General features: G+C 39.5%; 1 protein-coding gene and 4 long non-coding RNA genes across 7 annotated transcripts in view; 3 read left to right on the top strand and 2 right to left on the bottom strand.

Moving 5' to 3' along the window:
- Positions 1 to 830: 830 nt before the first annotated feature.
- On the top strand, positions 831 to 2,695 carry LOC134665383 (uncharacterized). Of its 2 annotated transcripts, XR_010098368.1 has the most exons (3): positions 831 to 1,182; positions 1,280 to 1,512; positions 2,426 to 2,695. It is a non-coding gene; the product is annotated as an uncharacterized LOC134665383 (long non-coding RNA). The 2 variants fall into 2 exon arrangements; XR_010098367.1 differs by having other exon boundaries at positions 831 to 1,512.
- On the bottom strand, positions 2,379 to 4,477 carry LOC134665381 (uncharacterized). Its single transcript, XR_010098364.1, has 3 exons — positions 4,079 to 4,477; positions 3,460 to 3,588; positions 2,379 to 2,577 (listed from the first exon to the last, which is right to left on the bottom strand). It is a non-coding gene; the product is annotated as an uncharacterized LOC134665381 (long non-coding RNA).
- A 37-nt stretch (positions 4,478 to 4,514) lies between these two features.
- LOC134665380 (uncharacterized) lies at positions 4,515 to 6,686 on the top strand. Its single transcript, XR_010098363.1, has 3 exons — positions 4,515 to 4,986; positions 5,477 to 5,605; positions 6,488 to 6,686. It is a non-coding gene; the product is annotated as an uncharacterized LOC134665380 (long non-coding RNA).
- On the bottom strand, positions 6,370 to 8,238 carry LOC134665382 (uncharacterized). 2 transcript variants are annotated; one of them, XR_010098366.1, is made up of 3 exons: positions 7,883 to 8,238; positions 7,553 to 7,785; positions 6,370 to 6,639 (listed from the first exon to the last, which is right to left on the bottom strand). It is a non-coding gene; the product is annotated as an uncharacterized LOC134665382 (long non-coding RNA). The 2 variants fall into 2 exon arrangements; XR_010098365.1 differs by having other exon boundaries at positions 7,553 to 8,238.
- A 1,654-nt stretch (positions 8,239 to 9,892) lies between these two features.
- LOC134665379 (peroxisomal acyl-coenzyme A oxidase 3) overlaps positions 9,893 to 25,891 on the top strand; it is a 36,626-nt gene continuing 20,627 nt past the window's right edge. Inside the window, exons 1-4 of the mRNA XM_063522314.1 lie at positions 9,893 to 10,080; positions 10,281 to 10,411; positions 12,608 to 12,769; positions 13,761 to 13,919. Of these exons, the coding sequence (XP_063378384.1) occupies positions 10,283 to 10,411; positions 12,608 to 12,769; positions 13,761 to 13,919 (450 nt within the window). The 5' untranslated portion in view covers positions 9,893 to 10,080; positions 10,281 to 10,282. The remainder of the gene's footprint in view (positions 10,081 to 10,280; positions 10,412 to 12,607; positions 12,770 to 13,760; positions 13,920 to 25,891) is intronic.

The raw sequence follows: 25,891 nt of genomic DNA, 5'->3' as shown, positions 1-25,891 counted from the left end.
CGTGTCTGTGTGTCTCTTTCTAACTAACGTGTTGTGAATAGCTCTGTCATTGTCAGACGTTTCATTAATCACGTTACTTGATAGTGCCGCCATCTACAAGGAGAGTGTGACAAAATTACCTATACGTACCTGCGAACATGGCGTAGGCGCATGGTTTCAACGTGAGAGGTTACATTGGTTTTAACATCGTGCAAGAGATGGCGTTGTTAACAAAATTTGCATTACGACAGCACATTCATACATTTTATGAATTAAAATTTCATAGACATATCACCTTTATTGATAAGTTCACAGTAAGTAATCAATTATACGCAATAAATTCAATACTTATTCCATTTTTGTTGGTAAGTACCTCTTCACGTGCGAATATATTCAGTAGTGTTGCTATTAGAGAAAAACATTGTGTTTTCTGGGAAAAAATATTTAAACGCGATATAACACGAAAATGGTAAAAACTCGGAGTAATTAACAATGGAGGCGCCATTAACAGGCATTCCCCTCTGTCGAAAATAGGCGGCCAATGGTCAACCATATGTATGGACTGACGTTTATCTGACATGACGTACCTATACATTTGATGTACCCCTCCCCCGCAAAAAACGGCAGACTATTTTGTACCGAAAATTTTAGACATGGCGTCTCCGTTGTTAATTACTCCGAGGGTAAAAACGATTACTATCGGTCGAGTTCCGCCGACCATACCATACGTAGTATCTATCTTCTTACAGCCGTATTCATAAACAGTTAGAGCATTGATCATCAGTTGCTGATAACCGGATGTCACAAAACGTGATTCATAAACACTTTTTAGCGCTAAACAGTTGCAGCCGTATTCATAAAAAATCCTTAAATGAGGAATGATCAGCTTATTAGCTAATCCGCTGTTTAGGCTTAATAAGCCGTTGATAAGAACCATGATTTATAAACGTTTATTAGGGGCTTCTTAACTAATAAGCAGATTAGACGCGTTATGTTGGCATCTTGGCGCATCATAGACTAAAATATGGCTGAACATTAAATTAAAAAAAAAGTTTGACAGCAGCACTAGCGGCCAATCGTAATATCATGAAGAAGTTGATTTACTATTTTGACTAATTTTCGGAATTATCTCTTATTAAAATAGCTTCTGTGCCACAAAAATAATTTAAGATTGCTGCATGGCCGGAAATTTTATAAAACTTGGTGAGTAACTACGTTTACAGACAAGTATCTTATACAGCAACAAGTAATAATATGAGTTCACTGCAATGTTGATATACCTATATCTTATTGCTTTTAGTTTCAATATTATGTGGAATGGAGTCGAAAGAAGTGGGGTTCTTTCAAACTAACCGAGAAGTGCATAATTAGCGAAGAGAAGAAGTCGAAGCCAGATACCGTACCAGACCCCACTCGCCTCCGCAAGAAGAACCATTGAATAATGGTTCATGAGTTCACACTAATTTATTCTGGTTGCGGCAGAAATTCACAACGGGTCAACAAAACGAAGTCCATTCAGACTCACTAAATCAGGTATGAACAATGTCCTATACTTTCTTGTTTACCTTACATACCTGCAGTGTTTAGAGTTAGACAAAGAAAAGTCTGCAGCGATTTTGATGATAACTCTAGGTACAGTTCAAATTTTGGGCATGACCATCTATTTATAATATATTATAGACATAGGTACGTAACATAAAATGTAGTATCTGAACATGTTAAGATTGACACTTGCATTGACGGCTTTGACATTATTTAAAGGTTATAACACTTATAAATTTGGTAAATTTATCCGTGCTTTGTGGAGCTTGGTGTATTTGTTTAAAATTATGCATAGGTACCTACCTATTATAGGTATTATATTTCTTAACCATACAATGGAACCAAATGATAATTATATGTACAAGTGATGTTTTATTGTAACAAGCCGTTGTGTCGCGAGTTTACTTCTTGTCATCGTGTCATTAGTAATAATTTTGTAATGGTATTTATTTTATGCATGGAACAATGCGATGGTTATTATACTCGATCACCTAGCCAACCTACTTACTACGAGGAAGGATGGTTCACAAATTAGGCAGTATTTAAATACCAGTGTACAGGTGTGTGTATAGATACTGTGTACCTGCTGATTAAAAATAAGATGTTTTCTGCGTACAGTTGGTTATAATTAAGTTGGCTAATCTCATCAGACAGTTTGGACATCTATTCCAGAGAGTTTGCAAGGTCAATGTACAATGATATCATATTATAGTACCTAATAGGTAATGAATAATAAATGAAGTCATATTGATCTCTGTCTATAGCTTAAAATGATACTTAGTTACCATAACTATATTGAATCATGTGACCCTAACTTAAGTACATCCATTATATCATAAGCTAAAAATTAAAGAAAATTGTTGAATACAAAAATACTTTTATTCAAATTATTGCATCTTTTCAGATCCTGAAAGTACCATCATTAGCCACTGTTATTGTTGAATAACTCCAGGCTTTGGAAGAAAAGCTGTGGCCTGTGAACAGCTGTGAATATTGGTCAGAGAAGTGTAACTGACTCCGTACACTGCAAGTCCCAGCAGGAAATCAGCAAGAAACCTAAAAGAAAAAAAACATCAAAATGAAAACCTAGCTTGATTTAGGTTGAAGTAATAAAATTGTTCTAATTTAATTGGTGTTTTATTTTACTAATTAAATATATTTTTTGACTTGTTAAGGTTTGTACAATTTTTATTAATGATGTACAGTCACCTGCAATAAAATGTTACACAACAAAGGCCCATAAGAGCATTGCACATTTTTGCAGCCTTCGAAGAGTAACATATTATTGCAGGCGACTGTACCCATATTGAAATACTCAAAATTCCATTTTTCTAATTACAATGCAATAAAATCTTAAATGTATCTAGCAGTCTAATAGGGATGTTTCCTGTACTTAAAATAAATTATGTCACACCATACCATGTATAAAATAAAGCACCAGATTATTATTAGAAAATAAATTTTCATATAAATACCATAATAGCAAATCATTTTGAGAGTTCTAAAAAGGAAAGTAGGACCCTATTTTGCACATATTTATGATATTCATGTGTTTGCAATATTGTTCTGATGAAAGTGTACAATTTATATAAAGTAAAGTAGATATTCATAGGTAAGTTCATGCTATGTACCTAGTTCAAAGAAGTTCAAAAATAATATTGGTAATTAATGGTTCTTATGTAGAATAAAATTAAAAGGTATTTTTGAATACCAGACAATGACAAGGACAAGTTTAGTGCTGCCCATCTGATATTAAGCACTGCAGCCTACAGGCAACTAGCGGAGTTACAAATAGCCGACAGTGCATTTTTGGGAGCACTGGAAACCTTAGCGTCAAGAACAGGTAGGTATAGAATCCAACCTGGATGACTATACTGAATAATTAGTTGACATAAATGAAACTTTCATTCTATAAAGTTCAGCTTGCAATATTTTTACCTGGAGGCCAAATTGTTATGCTCAAAGCCAATATTGAGCAAACTGCCTATGCAATGACTGCATATACCCGTGACTTTTTCAGATTTTTCATCACTTTACCAGACTGACAAGAGTGCACACTTCTTTTACCTGTAAATAAGTTGATACTTTTAAGTAGTGCCTACTTACCTGTGATATTTTTTATTAAACACAGTCGGTTAAATATGTCTATAAAACAAGTTAACTTATGGTAAATATTATAATCTCATTAGGTATAATGGTTAGTTATTCAATTGCAAACTATGAACGAGATTGATGTACTCTTACAGGGTCTATAATATTATATAGGTAGGTATAATGTGCGCAAGAAATGCAATTAAATTTAAGTTTGCGAACACCCTGATCTTAAATTAAAAACAACGTTTCTGGCAAGTGGTAATAATGAATAACTAAAGGGTTTACGCACAAATATAAGTAAGTCCTCGCCGTGTCCGACGATGGCGACTCCTCCAAATATTTTTAATTAGGAACATGGAACGCTCTAATATTACTTGCCAAGCCAAACTTGGTTTCGAAAATGCGATTGTATGACGAGCAATGAAGCTGGCCCGCATAGATTTAAGTGAATCTGGCGGTTTACCTATTTCTCCAAACGCCTAATAGCTGTGAGGGAGGAACTCGCTCCGTTTATGATGCATTTTTCCGACTACGCGATCATAGAATTCTGTTGCCTTCTTCGATATTTTGGTTAAACGAAAATCACCATACACAAAATCACATAAACAACTTATAAAAAGCGGGATTTTTAGGTTTCGCGCCATTTTCGCACTATATCCAGGTATGTAATACGTAATTGCACATATTAAAGTTGTTTTCCATTCACATTTGGGATTTTAACCAAAACGTACTATTTGCTCTTGCTCTTGTCACTCTTGCCAAAATCAGCTGTTTCGTGACCGCCATCTTGTAAAATAGCAGATAATAAACAGATAAAGAAGGGTCCTCGGCTCCGTAACTTTCCGAGGATTTAATAAAGAGATGATCAACAGCCGTATTCATAAACAGTTAGAGCATTGATCATCAGTTGCTGATAACCGGATGTCACAAAACGTGATTCATAAACACTTTTTAGCGCTAAACAGTTGATCATCTCTTTATTAAATCCTCGGAAAGTTACGGAGCCGAGGACCCTTCTTTATCTGTTTATTATCTGCTATTTTACAAGATGGCGGTCACGAAACAGCTGATTTTGGCAAGAGTGACAAGAGCAAGAGCAAATAGTACGTTTTGGTTAAAATCCCAAATGTGAATGGAAAACAACTTTAATATGTGCAATTACGTATTACATACCTGGATATAGTGCGAAAATGGCGCGAAACCTAAAAATCCCGCTTTTTATAAGTTGTTTATGTGATTTTGTGTATGGTGATTTTCGTTTAACCAAAATATCGAAGAAGGCAACAGAATTCTATGATCGCGTAGTCGGAAAAATGCATCATAAACGGAGCGAGTTCCTCCCTCACAGCTATTAGGCGTTTGGAGAAATAGGTAAACCGCCAGATTCACTTAAATCTATGCGGGCCAGCTTCATTGCTCGTCATACAATCGCATTTTCGAAACCAAGTTTGGCTTGGCAAGTAATATTAGAGCGTTCCATGTTCCTAATTAAAAATATTTGGAGGAGTCGCCATCGTCGGACACGGCGAGGACTTACTTATATTTGTGCGTAAACCCTTTAGTTATTCATTATTACCACTTGCCAGAAACGTTGTTTTTAATTTAAGATCAGGGTGTTCGCAAACTTAAATTTAATTGCATTTCTTGCGCACATTATACCTACCTATATAATATTATAGACCCTGTAAGAGTACATCAATCTCGTTCATAGTTTGCAATTGAATAACTAACCATTATACCTAATGAGATTATAATATTTACCATAAGTTAACTTGTTTTATAGACATATTTAACCGACTGTGTTTAATAAAAAATATCACAGGTAAGTAGGCACTACTTAAAAGTATCAACTTATTTACAGGTAAAAGAAGTGTGCACTCTTGTCAGTCTGGTAAAGTGATGAAAAATCTGAAAAAGTCACGGGTATATGCAGTCATTGCATAGGCAGTTTGCTCAATATTGGCTTTGAGCATAACAATTTGGCCTCCAGGTAAAAATATTGCAAGCTGAACTTTATAGAATGAAAGTTTCATTTATGTCAACTAATTATTCAGTATAGTCATCCAGGTTGGATTCTATACCTACCTGTTCTTGACGCTAAGGTTTCCAGTGCTCCCAAAAATGCACTGTCGGCTATTTGTAACTCCGCTAGTTGCCTGTAGGCTGCAGTGCTTAATATCAGATGGGCAGCACTAAACTTGTCCTTGTCATTGTCTGGTATTCAAAAATACCTTTTAATTTTATTCTACATAAGAACCATTAATTACCAATATTATTTTTGAACTTCTTTGAACTAGGTACATAGCATGAACTTACCTATGAATATCTACTTTACTTTATATAAATTGTACACTTTCATCAGAACAATATTGCAAACACATGAATATCATAAATATGTGCAAAATAGGGTCCTACTTTCCTTTTTAGAACTCTCAAAATGATTTGCTATTATGGTATTTATATGAAAATTTATTTTCTAATAATAATCTGGTGCTTTATTTTATACATGGTATGGTGTGACATAATTTATTTTAAGTACAGGAAACATCCCTATTAGACTGCTAGATACATTTAAGATTTTATTGCATTGTAATTAGAAAAATGGAATTTTGAGTATTTCAATATGGGTACAGTCGCCTGCAATAATATGTTACTCTTCGAAGGCTGCAAAAATGTGCAATGCTCTTATGGGCCTTTGTTGTGTAACATTTTATTGCAGGTGACTGTACATCATTAATAAAAATTGTACAAACCTTAACAAGTCAAAAAATATATTTAATTAGTAAAATAAAACACCAATTAAATTAGAACAATTTTATTACTTCAACCTAAATCAAGCTAGGTTTTCATTTTGATGTTTTTTTTCTTTTAGGTTTCTTGCTGATTTCCTGCTGGGACTTGCAGTGTACGGAGTCAGTTACACTTCTCTGACCAATATTCACAGCTGTTCACAGGCCACAGCTTTTCTTCCAAAGCCTGGAGTTATTCAACAATAACAGTGGCTAATGATGGTACTTTCAGGATCTGAAAAGATGCAATAATTTGAATAAAAGTATTTTTGTATTCAACAATTTTCTTTAATTTTTAGCTTATGATATAATGGATGTACTTAAGTTAGGGTCACATGATTCAATATAGTTATGGTAACTAAGTATCATTTTAAGCTATAGACAGAGATCAATATGACTTCATTTATTATTCATTACCTATTAGGTACTATAATATGATATCATTGTACATTGACCTTGCAAACTCTCTGGAATAGATGTCCAAACTGTCTGATGAGATTAGCCAACTTAATTATAACCAACTGTACGCAGAAAACATCTTATTTTTAATCAGCAGGTACACAGTATCTATACACACACCTGTACACTGGTATTTAAATACTGCCTAATTTGTGAACCATCCTTCCTCGTAGTAAGTAGGTTGGCTAGGTGATCGAGTATAATAACCATCGCATTGTTCCATGCATAAAATAAATACCATTACAAAATTATTACTAATGACACGATGACAAGAAGTAAACTCGCGACACAACGGCTTGTTACAATAAAACATCACTTGTACATATAATTATCATTTGGTTCCATTGTATGGTTAAGAAATATAATACCTATAATAGGTAGGTACCTATGCATAATTTTAAACAAATACACCAAGCTCCACAAAGCACGGATAAATTTACCAAATTTATAAGTGTTATAACCTTTAAATAATGTCAAAGCCGTCAATGCAAGTGTCAATCTTAACATGTTCAGATACTACATTTTATGTTACGTACCTATGTCTATAATATATTATAAATAGATGGTCATGCCCAAAATTTGAACTGTACCTAGAGTTATCATCAAAATCGCTGCAGACTTTTCTTTGTCTAACTCTAAACACTGCAGGTATGTAAGGTAAACAAGAAAGTATAGGACATTGTTCATACCTGATTTAGTGAGTCTGAATGGACTTCGTTTTGTTGACCCGTTGTGAATTTCTGCCGCAACCAGAATAAATTAGTGTGAACTCATGAACCATTATTCAATGGTTCTTCTTGCGGAGGCGAGTGGGGTCTGGTACGGTATCTGGCTTCGACTTCTTCTCTTCGCTAATTATGCACTTCTCGGTTAGTTTGAAAGAACCCCACTTCTTTCGACTCCATTCCACATAATATTGAAACTAAAAGCAATAAGATATAGGTATATCAACATTGCAGTGAACTCATATTATTACTTGTTGCTGTATAAGATACTTGTCTGTAAACGTAGTTACTCACCAAGTTTTATAAAATTTCCGGCCATGCAGCAATCTTAAATTATTTTTGTGGCACAGAAGCTATTTTAATAAGAGATAATTCCGAAAATTAGTCAAAATAGTAAATCAACTTCTTCATGATATTACGATTGGCCGCTAGTGCTGCTGTCAAACTTTTTTTTTAATTTAATGTTCAGCCATATTTTAGTCTATGATGCGCCAAGATGCCAACATAACGCGTCTAATCTGCTTATTAGTTAAGAAGCCCCTAATAAACGTTTATAAATCATGGTTCTTATCAACGGCTTATTAAGCCTAAACAGCGGATTAGCTAATAAGCTGATCATTCCTCATTTAAGGATTTTTTATGAATACGGCTGTTAGTAGTTTGTGCTTCTGACATACATTTATTAAGATTTTTCTACAGACAAAGCTAAAAGCTGGCAGTGGCATGCCAGACAGTAAAGCAGATTTGTAAAAAATATTTCGTTTAAAGAAATCCTTATTTGTGGAATGAAAGGATACATAAAAAGATCAAAACTAAATGCATATGCAAGGTACTCCTAGATCAATCTGCGCAAGTTTTGCTTTAGGATAATGACATTAAAATAATTATACATTTACATACATATTATTATGGGTCTGATATGGCAGGTGTAAAAATTTGCTCTATGTTTTCTTCTGTTTTGTTACACGTTTTGTAAAGTCACATACACAATTAGTATAAAGTAATTCCCGCTATTATTTAATTCCTTGATTTTCTTATTTTCCTATTATTCTTATTTTAAAGTAACAATTAAAACATATCAGGTACAGTCAGCAGCAGATATTGCTAAGCGGGCCAGGTGTTCATAATCACCTTGACGCGACTTTAGGGGTCATCCATTAATTACATCACACGTTTAGGGGGAGGGAGGGGGTCAAGAAAATGTGACACATTGTGACATGGGGGAGGGGGGAGACACAAACTTTGTGACGTCACTTTAACTTCATCAGTAACCGAAAATTTATTTAAATTATTTTATTCGCTGTACATTTAATTATAACAAGTTTTTAAAACGATAATCGTTTTATTCGTTTAATTTTCTTTCCTAAGCAGTTTTGGGTTATAAAATTACTAATATTTATATCGTCAAAAATATTTTGATAAAATATTAATAATACTTAAACAGGTACTTACTTAATTCGAATTGGCGATTTCGTAGAAAAAATGTGACGTCACACTAGGGGGGAGGGGTTTGCCAAATGTGACCAAGTGTGACAAGGAGGGGGGGAGGGGTCAAAAAACCTAGAAATTCGTGTGACGTAATTAATGGATGACCCCTTATTAGTTAAGAGAATAAGAGAGTGTCAAGGTAAGTTTGAACACCTGGCCTGCTTAGCAACTTATGTTGCTGACTGTACAATAATACAACATTTGTATTTGGCAAAGAGCATATAATAAATCATTTGGTTAACATGATGACCTTAAGCGTCAAAATCATCCATACCTTTTTCTACCTTCACCTTGTTAAAGGTTTTTATTTTAGTTTTAGACCTCCAAATTAAGGTGGTTTGCTTTCAATACTCAAAAAACAATTGCGTCATATTCAGTAATTACATACTATTAATATGTGCGCATTTATCTACTTTCGAATGTTTATTTGCGCTAAAATGATAATAAAACTTCGTTTTATACAGAAATCACGTAAAAAAAAACGTTTTATTTTTTATCAATGCAATACCAAAATAATGTATTTTGCGTGATTTCTGTAGAAAACAAAGTTTAACTATCAATTTAGCGCAAATAAAAATTTGAAAGTAGATAGATGTGCACATATTTATGTAGTAATAGTGTGTAATTACTTAATACATATAACGCAATTGTTTTTTGTATGGAAAGCGAACCTCCTTAATTTGGAGGTCTAAAAGTAAAATAAAAATCTTTAACAAGGTGAAGGTAGAAATTAAGTCGAAATGAAACTTTGGAGAATAAAGTTTTTTGTGGCAAGTTCAAACTTTAAGTCTAGCAACATTTTAGGGCTGTCAGTGTCAGTCGCTCGCGGCCCGCTCGCTCGGTCGACCGTCAATGCTATCACACTCAATCTTTGGTTTTGGGGCGTGTAGTACAAATTTAACATTATTATTTTCTGAAATTATTGCAAGTTGTTACATTTCTTGAATTGTTAAAGGCCGATTTCAACTTTTCTTTTCTATATCACCAGTTAACCGAATAACAAGGTGAGACTTAGTTTATGGCACTAAGTTTTTTTGTTGATCGCAGTATCCTATTAATTTAAACGTGTGCCTAGTCGGGAATTTTAAGTGCCTTCCCTAATCGGCAAGCTGTCGCGGTCACCGGCGATATTAAATGTGATTTAAATTCATAGCCAGTGTTTTAAGGTTAGGCCGTGCCTCCAGTGATTTTTTTTTAATTTTAGGAATGGAAGACCTGAGTTTTTTGCCCGATCTCCCGAGTGGGCCCCTGGATGAGTTTAGAAGAACCGCCACATTCGATTGGAAACGTTTGAAACTAGCGCTAGAAGGCGATATAAATCTACTTAAACTTAAGGTGAGTGTATGAGTCAGCCTTATCAGAAATATATCTCGTGCAAATAACGTAAATTTATTACCGTAATAAAGATATTTTTGGCGCGGGATTTCGATAAACTTTATCTATTTCATGTAAATAAAATGATTCAGTGGTGTGATCTGTGATGTCATTTGCAGTCACTATGAGGAAGTGTATGTTAGGGGAGTGATAACAGATTGCTATTTAAAGTTTATGGATTTTCAATAAAGCATTTAAAAAAAATAACACTCCACAATGTGTGCTTAATATCCGTTAATTTATAGTTGGTCAAGCACAAGCAATTTGAAATATGTAGGCGCGAAGGGATATTGTTTCATAGAAAATTTGAATTTTGCGCCTTTTTCTACTGACAAGATTTGCTTGACCATCTATAAAGAAATTACCTTTTAACCATTCTTACTTGTGTTTATTTTTTACCACCTTCAAAAAAAGGAGGTTCTCAGTTTGACCCGTATGTTTGTATGTATGTATGTTTGTCCGCGATTATTTTTCATTAAGTTTGTTGATTTTTGTGCCCCCTTTTGTGTGTTTGTGAATAGTAGTAACCCCCATTATTCTTGCTATATTCAATTTTTATTTAAGTTAAATTTGATGTATTAATGAGAATACTATGATTATTAAAATGTTTTTTAAACAGCCTCCCATTAAATTTAATACGGTCAATAATTTGATGCTGTTTTGTTAAAACAGGTAATTTGGTCCCATTGTTCGTAATTAGTAGTTTTTCGCTAATGATAATCTCTAATAATTTATCTAGTATTCATTTCATTCATTATTAGTATTCATTAGGAATTCATTATAACTTTTATTTAATTAAATGTATTTCTTCTTAATTAAGTTTTTTACTGATTTTGACATAAGCAATGAGTATAAGAGGAAGCCTGAAAGTTGCACCCATAGCAGAAAAAGTAAGGGCAAATCGCCTATCGGGCATGTAATGCGGGGGGATGAAAGTCATGTGACGAGAAAGATATTACAAATGAATGTATGAGGAAAGGAAAACTGAGGAAAAAACTGGATGTACTGTGTGTGAGATGATATGAAACAAATGCAAGTGAGATTACTATTAGATCTCTTTACGGGGTGACATCGTCACTGCATGACAAAATGGACAAAACCCCTTAAAAAAATGATTAAAAAAAAAGAAACAAATGCAAGTGAGTGATGAGATGATGGTCGACAGAGTGGTGTGACAAGAGTGGTGTGAATGGGACAAGGGCAAGCAAATGATGATTACCTATCTTTTTCTTAATAATTATATTTAATAACTGAAATTATATGAAAAACTGAAAGTTTTAAAGACCTGTTAGGTTCCAATTGTTCCAAATGATAATTAGAAACTACCTATTGCTGTTTTTTTGACCTTGACTTTAATTTTCATTGATGAAGGTTTCTCTTATCTAGGTCATTGTCACTAGTAAGCTATGTTTTTAATAAGGTTCCTACCCAAAAGGTAAAAACGGGACCCTATTACTTGCTATTACTAAGACTCCACTGTCTATCTGTCTGTCTGGCTGTCAACAGCCTGTATCTCATGAACCGTGATAGCTAGGCAGTTGAAATTTTCACAGATTATGTCTTTCTTTTGCCGCTATAACAACATATTATACAAAAAAAGTACGGAATCCTCAGTGCGCACTTGTCCGGTTTTTTAATTTAACTAGATATGATAAGTTGGAGAAGGAAAGTCACAAATAGACCGGACTGCTTGCTTGAACAGGCTAAGCCCACCCCACCGGCGGCTGTAATGCCTCAGATGATAATGTTATTGATAATAACACATTCACTGCAAGAATTAGCTTTTAATCAACACTAATAAAAATGAGTTTACTGCAAGGCCTGTGCACACTGGGTGCGTGTGCGTAGACGTGCGCGTGCGCGTTGTAATACACAGTTTCTTATAAGAGACGACACACCGCTTGCGTGACTTGTGCGTGCGCGGCACCAAAGTTTTAGCCCACGCGCACGTGCACGGCACTTTTTTTCTAGTAGGAAAGAGTAATCTGAGTAGAAATGACACAAAAGTTTCCAATTCTAATAAAACTACTAATTTAAATAGAAAGCTTCTACGTTAATTCGCCAGTAACTGGCTGGTTTTAGTAACTGACCGCCAGTTACTGGCGAATTACACTGTGATAATAATTATCAAATATTTAATCAACATGTTTGTTCCAGTACAAAGTATGGCACACACTAGAGAAGGACCCACTCTTCGCGCACTCCTCAGTCACTCCATCCGTGGAAGAGCAGAAACGCATCACCCAGCTGCAAGTCAACAGGATAAACCAGTACAAATTCCTCACGCCCGAATTAATGCGGTTGAGTTACATTAAAAAAGTAAGTTAGTAACACATACCATTAACTGTAAAATAGTTCATCATCATCATCATCATCATCATCATCATCTGAGCCATAAGACGTCCACTGCTGAACATAGGCCTCCCCCTTGGATTGACACGCCATTTCCTATTTAAAATTTTCGATTTCTAATTATAAAATACGATTTAACTTAAAGGTATGTATGTTAAATCGTACTTTATGACACAATCAAAATGTCTCTGTCTGACAGAAGTTAATTCCAATTAAGTGATTCATTCTAACAATTATCACTATCAATATATTTTTTCCTTATCTAAACAAGTTTGTAAATACTAAAATACTACGTTATCGTATGCACAGGTATCGTATTTTACGTAGATGATTCAACAATAACTGACATTTCAATACATATCAAGTCAATGTGTCATTGACATTGTTTGGATATCAAAATTACACACTAACCCCCTTATTCATAAACGTTTACTAAAGTTGATAAGCCGATAATAATCGTTTGTTCCTTTTCGATCGTATTGGTATGATGGAAAGGGACAAACGATTATTATCGGCTTGTCAACTATAGTAAACGTTTATGAATAATGGCCTGTGCACAACGGCTGCGTGTGCGTGACGTGCACGTGCGCGTGCGGCGTTGTAGTATACATATCCTTACGAGAGATGGCACACCGCGTGCGTGACGTGTGCGTGTGCGGCTCCAACATTTTAGCGCACGCACACGCGCACGTCACGCGCACGCAAGTCGGTGTGGCTCGACCTTACCCTTAAGGGGGTAACTATTTTACGAACCTTAGCCATATTTTGCCAAGACCAAATATACCTCTATATCTTATAGATTTATGTATACTGAGCAACTTTTACTATGGGTCCAAATCCGAAATCGCGGAAAAAAGCTTTGGCTCTCCCAAATGTATCAAACAGCCGTCCATCTTGTATTTTGGTCACAGTTAAACTGCCACTATTCATGTAATTAACATAAGATTATTGTCCCCAGACCAGAGCAATAATGACAATCAACGAAGCAGTGCAGTCGCTCAACCCTAGCGTGTCAGTGAAGATGGCTATCGGCATATATCTGCCCTCAAATGCACTGCTTTCGTTGGGCACTGAGCGGCATTACAAGTTCTACGAGGCACTACTAGTTAAGAGAGAGGTAAGTGACAACCCTAACGAGATTAATGATGACTATTGACGAGCAATAATGACAATTAACGAAGCAGTACAGTCGCTCAACTTTAGCGTGTCAGTCAAGATGGCTATCGGTATAAGTGACGTTATCTATGAAAAGGGACCTTTCGATGGCGCTTACGGCTTACGCCATTATTAACGATTCTCCGATATAAATACAATGCCGCGCGACGCTGTGCGGCGTAAGCGACATCGACAATAAGGTCCCTTTTCATAGATAATGCCCCATATTTGCCTTCAAACGCACTGCTTTCGCTGGGTACTGAGCGGCACTACTGCTACTAGTTAGTTAAGGAAGAGGTGAGTGACAGCCCTAAGGGCTACCCCCTACACTAGCGCTATGGAAAATGCTCTTACGAGAGTTCTTTTCCTATGACGGTCTTTCCAGCAAGCAATATTATAGCCGGTCTTCACCGTGTTGAATTTTGTATCAAAACACCGTTACCAAAATGCTTAAAAAACCGGGCAAGTGCGAGTCGGACTCGCGCACGAAGGGTTCCGTACCATAAAGCAAAAAAAAAGGAAAAAAATGCAAAAAGAAAACGGTCACCCATCCAAGTACTGACCACGCCCGACGTTGCTTAACTTTGGTCAAAAATCACGTTTGCTGTATGGGAGCCCCACTTAAATCTTTATTTTATTCTGTTTTTAACCGACTTCCAAATCTCAAAGAAGGAGGTTATCAATTCGGTTGTATGTTTTTTTTTTTATTTTTTTATTTTTTTTTTAATGTTTGTTACTCCATATCTCCGTCATTACTAGATCGATTTTGAAAATTCTTTTTTTGATTGAATGTATATGCATACAGATTGGTCCCGTTTTTGTCAAAACCTAGTTCTGATGATGGGATCCATGAGGAATCGAGGGAACTCCTCAAATCTTAAAGGCATACATATAGTGATTTTTGGGTTTTTATCAACAAATCAAGCATATACACCCAAAAAAGTGACATTTGATGAAGTGGAACTGCTGATGATGATCAGAACGGAACTCTTTAACGACGCATAGTTCACGGTTGGCGATTTGTCCTCTTCGTTATGTTTGTTAAGCAAGTTAAGTTTTTAAGCCACATTTTTGTCAAGCTCGTGTTCTGATAATGGGATCCATGAGGAATCAAGGGAACTCCTCAAATCTTAAAGGCATGCGTATAGAAATTTTTGTATTTACATCAGAACATCAAGCATTTTCATTAAAAACTGTTGCATTTGATGAAGTGGAACTGCTGATGATGATCAGAACAGAACTCTTCAACGACGCATAGTTCACGGTTGGCGATTTGTCCTCGTCGTTATGTTTGTTAAGCAAGTTAAGTTTTTAAACCACATTTTTGTCAAGCTCGAGTTCTGATGATGGGATCCATGAGGAATCAAGGGAACTCCTTAAATCTTAAAGGCATGCGTATAGAGATTTTTGTATTTACATCAGAAAATCAAGCATTTTCACTAAAAACTGTTGCATTTGATGAAGTGGAACTGCTGATGATGATCAGAACAGAACTCTTAAACGACGCATAGTTCACGTTTGGCGATTTTTCCTTTTCGTTATGTTCGTTAAGCAAGTTAAGTTTTTAAGCCACATTTTTGTCAAGCTCGAGTTCTGATGATGGGATCCATAAGGAATCGAGGGAACTCCTCAAATATTAAAGGCATACGTATAGATTTTTTTGTATTTTCATCATAAAATCAAGCATTTACATTAAAAACTGTCGCATTTGATGAAGTGAAACTGCTGATGATGACCAGAACAGAACTATTCAATGACGCATGGTACACGTTTAGTGATTACGAATTTCGATTTTGACTTGGACTGGGACCCGGACTCGGACTCATACCCGGATCCGGTTCGGACCCGGACCTGGACTCGGATCCGGATTCGGACCCGGACCCGGACTCGGAACCGGACTCGGATCCGGACTCGGATCCGGACTCGGACCCGGTCTCGGACCCGGACATGGACCCGGACTCGGACCCGGACTCGGACCCGGACTCGGACCCGGACTCGGACCCGGATTCGGACCCGTACTCAGACTCGGACTCGGACCCGGACTCGGACCCGGACTCGGACCCGGACTCGGACCCGGACTCGGACCCGGACTCGGACCCGGACTCGGACCCGGACTCGGACCCAGAAAACCACTATGATACCTTAACTAAATAAACAACTATGATTACCTACCATAAAATTAATGTAGGTATAAAGTACGATGATGCCAATCTTACTAGCCCCTCCCGCTTAAACCCCCGTACACCGCACGGCATGCGCCATTAAGTGGGTTAGGTTAGGTTTGAACTGCGATCCTCACAGAACCGAACAAGGATTAGGTTAGGTTAGAACTGCGAGCCTTACAGAAACGAAATGCTACTTGAAAAGTGGGTTTGATTAGGTTCGAACTGCGATCCGCACAGAACCAAACTGCTATCTGAGGAGTGGGTTAGGTTAGGCTAGAACTACGACCCTCATGGCTCCTCTTCACGATGGGCCAACGCCGGTCACTCCAAGGGACGCATTTATGCGTTAGAGGGAGCAAGTGATATTGCTATCTCATTCTACCGCATGGCTGCGTTCCTTGGAGTGGCCGGCGTTGGCCCATCCTGTAGAGGAGCCATTATACAGAAGCGAAATGCTAGTAGAAAAGTGGGTGGTTTTACCTCCTTTTCTACATAGTGTTCCATCTACAATAATCTTTCATCGGCCCCCATGGAAGTCGGTTTTTTTTTCTTAAAAATTATTAGTATTTGTTGTTATAGCGGCAACAGAAATACATCATCTGTGAAAATTTCAACTGTCTAGCTATCACGGTTCGTGAGATACAGCCTGGTGACAGACACGGACTGATGGACGGACGGACGGACGGACAGCGAAGTCTTAGTAATAGGGTCCCGTTTTACCCTTTGGGTACGGAACCCTAAAAAATCTACTTCCACAATCGACCTTTCTAGTTGAGTTCAAGTAAATATATCAAACATTGAATAATTTTGGCAATTCGAGACAATGTATTTTTTTTTACATTTCAAGTACTGTTATCGATGTTGTGATACTTCGTGAAACGGAAAACCCAGTACGGTCATTGGGAATCCATTCTTTTGTTAGGGTCATGGATAAAACCAATTTACTTATACCGCGCGTACCAACTTACTCAGTTACTTCAGTTACTTAGTCAGGGCGATATTATTATTAAATTAAATATTAAATCTACTAAAATAGACTTATTTAACTGCACTAGGCAGGCGTGGCTCACTCCGCGATTTCGTCACTTTGCTACAGGTAGCTAAAAGTTCATCCGTTCGACCCCAATTTTGGGGTTTGCCATAAGCCGCGCGTGGCGCTGTCGCCACCTAGCGGCCATATCTGTGCTGATCGTTACAGACGCGTTTTGTTAGAGAGTGAGTCTTCTGTACCTAGTACTATTATTTGTTCTGTGACTGCACCATGACTCTTCACAGAAGCTACAAGTCGGCAACTATGTTATTTGCCAAATATTTAATGTTCAGCCGGCGGCGTATTATGGACGGCTTTATCCATCTTTATCGACGTGATAAAATAAGTGTCACTTTTAACACCGTTGGATAGAAAGTGACGGACACCGTTTTATCACGCTGTCACGTAGACAAGAACGACCATCATATCCGTACAGCTTTGTTTCATTGGGAAATATCCCAGCTTTTACAATAGTAAAAGCTAATGTTTTGTTAATAATGCTTAGTTTTTATATGTAACATTTATTACGCGTTGGACTATATAGTCTGTAAGTGATATGTATGATTGTAAATAAATAAATAAAAATAAATAAGCTTCATTTGTAATAAGTTTTAAGCGAGCTTTGGCACAGCCAGCCAAGCCGCTAATTTTAGGTCCCCACCGAAAATCAGCGCTGCGGCTTACCGTCGTAGCATTACGCTGAGTGGGGGTCCTATTTAACGTCTATGTCTCGATATTAAACTTGTAATTATTAATTAAAGTTGTTGGTTTGACGTAAATAAATGTATTTTCTTTCTTTCTTTCTTTTCTAATCAGCTCTTAGTTAACTATAATCACTTCTTAAGTTCTTATTCATTTAATCCTCTTAGGCCCACTTGCACCATACCACAAACCCGAAATTAAGCGATTAAACCGTTAACCTAGTGTCAAATTGTACTGGTAACCATGGTAACGCCAGGTTTAACCGGTTAACCCCGGGTTAGTGGAATGGGGCAAGTGGGCCTTAACCTGATATGATCGCACTTAAACTCTGCACGTGATCGTTATGTAAAATATCTATAAATACAATTTTTATTTTCCAAACACGTGACCTTATCGAGAACAATACTGAAAATTAACATACAAGTTCAAAATAAATTAATTAAAAGAATTAACAATTGATGGAAAAACACCATGATTCCTAATTTCTTTATTTACAATACCTATATTTATTGTTATGCTAAGGGAATCGCCATTGTTTGCTTTTGTTTAGCTGAAATGCTATAATAGGGTATATGACTGTATTTAAAATATATTTTCATCACACTTGCTCGGAAAAGATGTATTTACACGTAGGGCTTGCGGGCGGGAAATTGAAATTTTCGCCCTAGGGCGGAAAAAATCTTTTCCGAGCAAGTGTGATGAAAAACACTTATTTACACGTAGGGCTTGCGGGCGGGAAATTGAAATTTTCGCCCTAGGGCGGAAAAGTGTTTTATACAGAAGTTTGTTTTTATAAATTCTCCTTTTTTTCCTTACAAGTGTGATGAAAAACATTGTGTGTGCCACGGGCGGTAAAGAAATTCCGAACTCGTGAACATTTTAAGCCCTCGCTTCGCGTCGGGCTTAAAATTGACACTCGTTCGTAATTTCTTATTTCCCGCCCTTAATACACAATGTACTATTTTTTTACACTAAGCATGAAATAAAGTACCCGAAGAAACGTAGACGGCATTTATTTTTAGACACAATTTCTATTTTAAAACCCGTATAAAACTATAAAGAGTAGGTAATTTGATTGTGACGTCACATGCTAGTGTTTCATATAAATTCCATAGAAGCAAAATCGTTTTTACAGTTCGAAAAAAGAAACTGATTTGACTGACTATTTGAAATAAGTGTCGATGTTTTTTTTTGAGGATAAAGCTTTATGTTATGGTCATTGTCTTGAAATTCTAAGAACGCCTAGGCATATCTAAGACATCTTGGTATGCTTGAGGTACCTACTGATGTTTTGGCATTTCCAAGCACATCTCGGCATGCCTGAGGACGCCTCGGCAATATGCCGAAGGATCTCTTGCCTTAGTAAGGGCATTTATTTGAGTGACGAACACAAATATTTGTTCCTGAGTCATGGCTGATCTTATATATATATATATATATATATATATGTGTATTTATCTATATAAGTATGTATATCGTCGCCTAGCACCCATAGTACATAAAAAAAAATTAAAAATTAAATCTGTTTATTTCACAAAAAATAATAACATTACACGTTCTTAACCTAGTTATAATCTTTAATATTTTTCTTAGTTTGGGGCTAGGTTGATCTGTGTAAGATGTCCCCTGATATTTATTTATTATTTATGTTTAATGTTGTTTATTTGTTATTTATGTTTGTGTTGTTGTCCTACAATACAAGTTTTGCATTTGTTCTGATTGTTTTTCTTGCCAGAGACATGTGAACTTATTTACTAAAATTTAACCTTCAGATTCTGAAGGATTTATCAAGATTTCATTTATTATTTTTTCATTTCTTCAATGAATACTTAGTAAATAAAACGCATAAGATATATTGGTGTTTATTTAATTTATACGCAGTTGATATTGTAAGACTTGTAAGGTTAAACATACAAATAGCAGATAAACATGAGTAGGGAGGTGCTCATGAAACTACGTCTGATACTTAATTGCCTGCCTATTTATAGTTCGTGTTTTTTAGCATTAGAAAGAACTTGGAAGAAGGTAAGCGATCTTGACATGTCTTTTAATTGAAAAACGCTTTTTAAAAATCAATAACTATTACTTATGAAAGCAGAAGAATATAAATGATCGTATTAGATTCATAATTGTTACATATTTGCCGTAACTTATTTTTAAAATGAGTTTTTCAATTAAAAAACACATCAAGATTGTTTACCTTATTTCTAATGCTAAAAAAACGAAACTATAGTATAACGGACGGACTAGCATTTTAGGTGTTCGACACAATGCACGATAACTAAATTACATAATTCAGGTATCATTCATATGTGTACGTTCGAATTGACCTGTTAGGTAAGAAAATAAGATCTTTAGTCGTTTGTTTGACGCCTGAAGGCGGGATGCCACCCGCAAGCATCTTTGTATACCTATTGACAAGGGGCCCGATTCGGATTTTGAAATATACATCTATTAGATATCTTTTAGACATCACCAAGATACGATAGCGATATGTTTAAGATCTAACCTATCAAATTTGACATTTGCGCGATTCTGGAGATACTCTTGAACGATTTCCACAAGATATGACTTAGAGATCCAATTCACATCTAATAGATATCTTACGCTATCTAACGTAAAAGTGACATTGGTTGCCCGAATTGCACTCCAAAAGAGAACTAGTTGATATCTAAACTATAACGTATCTAGAATGGATCTAGTACGTGTCGTCTCTTGTGAATATCTTGAAGTTCGAATACGGCAGTATGCTTGCGCCGCAAAGTGCCGCACACTGGTAGATTCCGCGTGGGAAAACGCGCATTTTTGAGTTTTTTTAAGTATACGTTTTCCGAGAAAAGCTCGATCTCCCAGATATTAATCCTATGTTCCTTCCTGTACCTAACAAATTTAATTTAAATTGAAATGAATGAATTGATTAAAGAGGTAACAGGCAGACAGAGTTTTTTTGTCGCATTTATTATACATATTATAATATTTCTTAAGTCTCGGCCTCCAACTTCAATTCCCTACAACTATGTAGGTGTGCAGACGCAGGCGTGGCTCACTCCGCGATTTCGTCGCTTTGCTACAGGTAACTAAAACTCCATCCGTTCGACCCCAATTTTGGGGTTTGCCATAAGCCGCGCGTGGCGCTGTCGCCACCTAGCGGCCATATCTGTGCTGATCGTGGCAGACGCGTTTTGTTAGAGAATGAGTCTTCTGTAGTACTAGGTCTATTATTTATTCTGTGGCTGACGTGCCCAAAATACGCTCGAGTATTAAGCGAGAAGGGTTGTCTATTGTTTGTCCGAAAATTATATAAAATAATACTCATATGCCCGAATTTTATTTGCCCGAATTTCATTTGCCCGAATTGTTTGTTTACCATAAAAATGATGTGACATACTCTTTGTTTACCCGATTATTAGATTCCAGAACGTACGAGTGCCATACGTGTTGTTGTCCATATTATTAATTGTAATAATACTATTTAATAGAATATTTAACCTCATATAACCCACTTTTCCAGAAGTATTTCTTTTCTGTAAGGGTCGCAATTCAAACCTAACGTAACCCACTTTTCTGATAGCATTTGTTTTCTGTAAGGGTCGCAATTGAAACCTAACCTAACCTACTTTTCTAGTCGCATTTATTTTCTGTATGGGTCGCAGTTCAAACCTTTTTTTTTTTTTTTTTTTGTCGCAGGGGAAATGCCTTTACGCATCCACCCCGGGCTGGAGAGGCCCATCGTGGGGGTGGTATGTGGGACTCACTCCTCCCGTAACTCCCTCTGACAATCAGAGGGAGGGGAGGAGAATACCCACTAAAACCCCTGCGGCGTTACCCTCTCTGCCGTTATAGGGGAGCACCGTGAGGTCACTAATATTCTACCACGATGCTCCCCCGACCGCCCCGGCTGTTCACCGGGGGCACCCTCAGATTAGAGGAGGAGGGATTATGTAACGCTACAACCCCTCCTCGAGCGTGTAGAGCCTTATTTACGGGTCCCCAGCCCGCAGCTCTACTGGGGAATCAAGGCATTGATGAATTGCCGCCGCCTGACTCCCCTCCGTCTTTGCCGTAGCGGATGCGCATCAGCTCTGTCCTCGCGCGCCCGCTCCGCTTCTTCTTTCTTTCGCATAACTTTTTCACAAAAGTTATGGAACGCCGCCCAGGATCTCTCGCTGACTAGGATTTTCGCTACTATATTGTGCAGCGAGAGATCATCCACGTTCAAGGCCATTTCTAGCTCCCATCTCTCAGGAGCCCAGGTTGGGCATTCCACCATCGTGTGGTAGGCCGTGTCATCTTCGTACCCGCAATGGTGACAAACCGGCGATGGTTCCCTCCTTATTGTGTACAGGTAATGACCGAAGCAGCCGTGTCCAGTCATTACCTGTACTTGTCGGTACGTAAGGGTACCACTTTTTCGATCTAGCCAGCTGTCAAAAGATGTGAGGAGCGCCCCTATGGTATACGTACCATAGGGCTCGTCCTCCAGCTGGCTTTTCCAACGATCCCTCGCTCTCTTCTTTTCCGCATCAAGCCGAGCCTCCAACTCCCTGGGAGCCAGACGCTCATCAGCGATGCGTAACTCCGTCCGCTGGTTGTACCTCTCGGCCAGGAGTCGGGCGTCAAGCTCCCATGGTATGGTGCCGGCGAGGGCGCAAGCGGCTGCGTGCCCTACGGTCTTGTACCCTCTTATGATGCGTTGCGCAATCACCCTCTGCGGCCTTCGGAGGAGGGCCCTCGTTTTGCTGTTAAGCCTCCCGGCCCATATAGGTGCCCCGTATAGTGCCATGCTGCGAACGACGTTCGCATATAGGCGTCGGCATGGAGCTTGGGGGCCTCCTACATTGGGCAATAGACGGCTCAGCGCCGAGGCGGCACCAACGAGCCGAGGAACCAGGTTGGTAAAATGTTCCTCGAACTCCCACTTGCTGTCCAAGACTAGGCCCAAGTATTTGATGTGGGCTCTCAGGGGGACCGCCTCACCCCCTACTGGGATCACATCGTTGGGCCGCAGTCTCCAGCCTCTTTTTTTGAAGATCACGGCGTCGGTCTTATTAAGGGACACGGCAAGCCCTAGGAGGTTGATGCGTCCCACCGTGAGTTCGGTTGCGACAGCGGCTCTCCTCAAGGTCTCCTGGAACTGTTTTCCCCTCACGGCCACCATTGTGTCATCGGCATAACAAATGGTGACCATGCGGGGAAGCTGCTCTCCTCGTATTGCCCAGTCGAATCCGATGTTCCAGAGCAGGGGCCCCAGAACCGACCCCTGTGGAACACCACATTCCATCCGTCTTTCAAAGCGTCCGCCTCCCGATTCATAGAGCACAACCCTATCAGTAAGGTAGTGCTCTATGATCGTCCTTAGATAGAGAGGGACGCCGTGGTACCGGAGCGCCTCTTTTATAACTCCGTAAGGGAGAGAGCCAAACGCGTTGGCAATATCTAGAGACACTGCTATGGCTCCCTCCTTTTTCTCTGCTGCCAGATCGCTGAATTTCTTCAACGTGCCTACTGCGTCTATTGTAGACCGCCCCTCGCGGAACCCAAATTGATGGTCACTAATGTTTGGGCCCGTGTCCTCCAGATGCTTAGTGATACGCCTTGCTATGATGCGCTCCAGCATCTTTCCAGTTTCATCTAGGAGGACGATGGGGCGGTATCCTGAAGGAGAGTCAGCTGGACGACCCTCCTTTCGCAGCAGGCACAGCCTACCCTCCTTCCAGCAACGAGGGAAAATTCCCTCTTTGAGGCAGTCATCGAATAGCCCGCGAAGTCGGACTCCGAGGTGTTTCAATGCCAGGGAGAGGACTCTCCCTGACACACCATCCGGCCCAGGAGCCTTTTTGCCGGCTCTCATTTTGAAGACTGCTCCCATGATTTCCACGTCCGAGATTAAAGGGACATCCGGGAGGCCCTCCGGTTGTTCCACTGGGAGAGCCATGACGGGAGGTGTAAAGTCCGGTGCCACCGGGAAGAGGCCCTCAACAACTCTTCTTAGTAGTTCCGGCTCTAAGGAATCCATGGGTGGAGCATGTTTCATTTTGTTCCTCACAATTTTATAGGGTCGCCCCCATGGGTCCCTGTCTAAGGTTCTCAGGAATTCCTCTCGGGCCTCATCCTTCCGTTTGGCTATGGCCGTTCTCAATGCCCCTTTGGCAGCTACTAGGGCCTCCCGGAGTATCTCTTCCTCTGCCACTGTGTGTTGTCGGCGCCTGCACCTTATGAATTTACGGCGTGCAGCATTGGCGGTTACTCGGAGGGCCGCAATTTCCTCCGACCACCAGTAGACCTGTTTTCTGCCAGTTGGTTTCTTTGCCCTCGACATGCCAGCATCGCACACCGTGGTGAGCGAGGTACGGAAGCGGGCTGCTCGTTCTTCAACTCCGAGGACTACTGGCGGGGGAGCGCACCAAGCCTGTATCAATGCAGCCTCCTCAATCATCTCTTTATCTAGGCTAGCCAAGGACCACCTAGGGAAGCGGCCATTGGGACGACGCCTACCCGCTGTATGCGGTAGACCCTGTGGTGGAGCCGCTGGAGATGGAGAAATCCTCATCCTGATGTAGACGTGATCGGAGAGGGTCTCCACATTCTCTAGTACACGCCAGTCCTCAATTCGATTGGCGATAACAGGGGTTGCAAGAGTGACGTCCACAATGGACCCTCCCTGGTGTCGCACACATGTGTAAGCGTGACCTTGGTTTGAAACCACAAGCCCCATCGCTAGCACCCAATCCCTAAGGGTTTCGCCCCTCACGTCTGTAACAGGGGAACCCCAGGCTGCGCTTTTAGCATTGAGATCTCCCATTACGAGTACCGGTGTTGGCGCTAACCTCCTTATCAGCCCCCCCAGATCGTCTAAGTAACCCTCGAATTGCCATAGTGGCCTATTGGGGGAAAAATAAGTGCCGATTATTATAATATTTCCCCATTTGGCTGCCGCAATTCCTGGACCTTTATGAACGGCGATCAGGGGAGGATATTCCCCGATAGCCGGTACCATTATGGCCACTTTCCGATCAGTTGCTCCTACCCAGTTGGGCTGAGGAGGAACACAATATGGTTCCGCTGCCACAGCCGCGCCAATGCCCCACTCTGCTATTACCTGCATAAGCAGGTCTTGGGCACGGGCGCAGTTGTTCAAGTTGGTCTGTAGGAGTTCGTAAGGGCGTGGCAACATTACACATCCATGTCTTGTCCCTCGTCAGCCCCATGGGCGGTTCTCTGATCGGGCCCCTGGGGCCGGATGGGGTCTTGTCTACCCTTAGTCGGTGGGGGGCAGCACGCTTGGCCTCCCATGTAGTGTCCGGCTGGTTTGTTGGCCTGATGACATACCGCGCAGAATGGCGCCTCGGTACAGCCGGACGCCTTATGTCCCGGCTTGCTGCACCGGAAACACGTGTTCCCTCTGTCTATTTGTGAGGGGCAAGTAGCGCGAGTGTGTCCTGTCCCCATGCACTTATAACAGCGGAACGGTGCTGGATCTAGGATCTGTACTTGTGCACTCGACCACCCCACAAGCAAACGCCCTCCCTCTACTATCTTTTTGGCGGCTGTCACCGGGCATTTAATGAGGGTCGATCCTGCCCCATTAAATCCGGTACGGATTGCACCGACCTTCACTTCGTCAAGTCTACAGCCACCCTTCGCTGTTATTGCCTCGGCTACTGCCTCCGTGGTTGCACATTCCATGAGTCCTGATATCCTCAAGCCAGCCATTTTAGTTGGCCGGTACACCCTCGCGTCGTCGCCAATAAGGCCCTCTAATTTCTCGCGCAGGATATCGGCCGCCCTGCCATTGTCGGTACCAGAAACCTCGATGATACGCGCCCCATCGGCCGTTTTTCTAACTTTGACGTGGTCTATCCCCACCTCGGCTAGACCAAACGAGGTCGTCACCTTGGTTAGGATTCCCGCATATGTAGCCTCAGATTCTGGTTTGAGAGCCACTACTATGCCCGCCGTTGATGGAGCCACCAGTTTACGTGGCTTCGGCTTTGGTTTAACAGCCGGTTGGCCTGCTGCAGCTGTTGGTTTTTTAGT

Source organism: Cydia fagiglandana, chromosome 6 (genome assembly GCF_963556715.1).
Source record: "Cydia fagiglandana chromosome 6, ilCydFagi1.1, whole genome shotgun sequence".
NCBI lineage: Eukaryota > Metazoa > Arthropoda > Insecta > Lepidoptera > Tortricidae > Cydia > Cydia fagiglandana.
The sequence above is the reverse complement of the archived record's forward strand: the minus strand, read 5'-3'. Positions and strand labels throughout refer to the sequence as shown.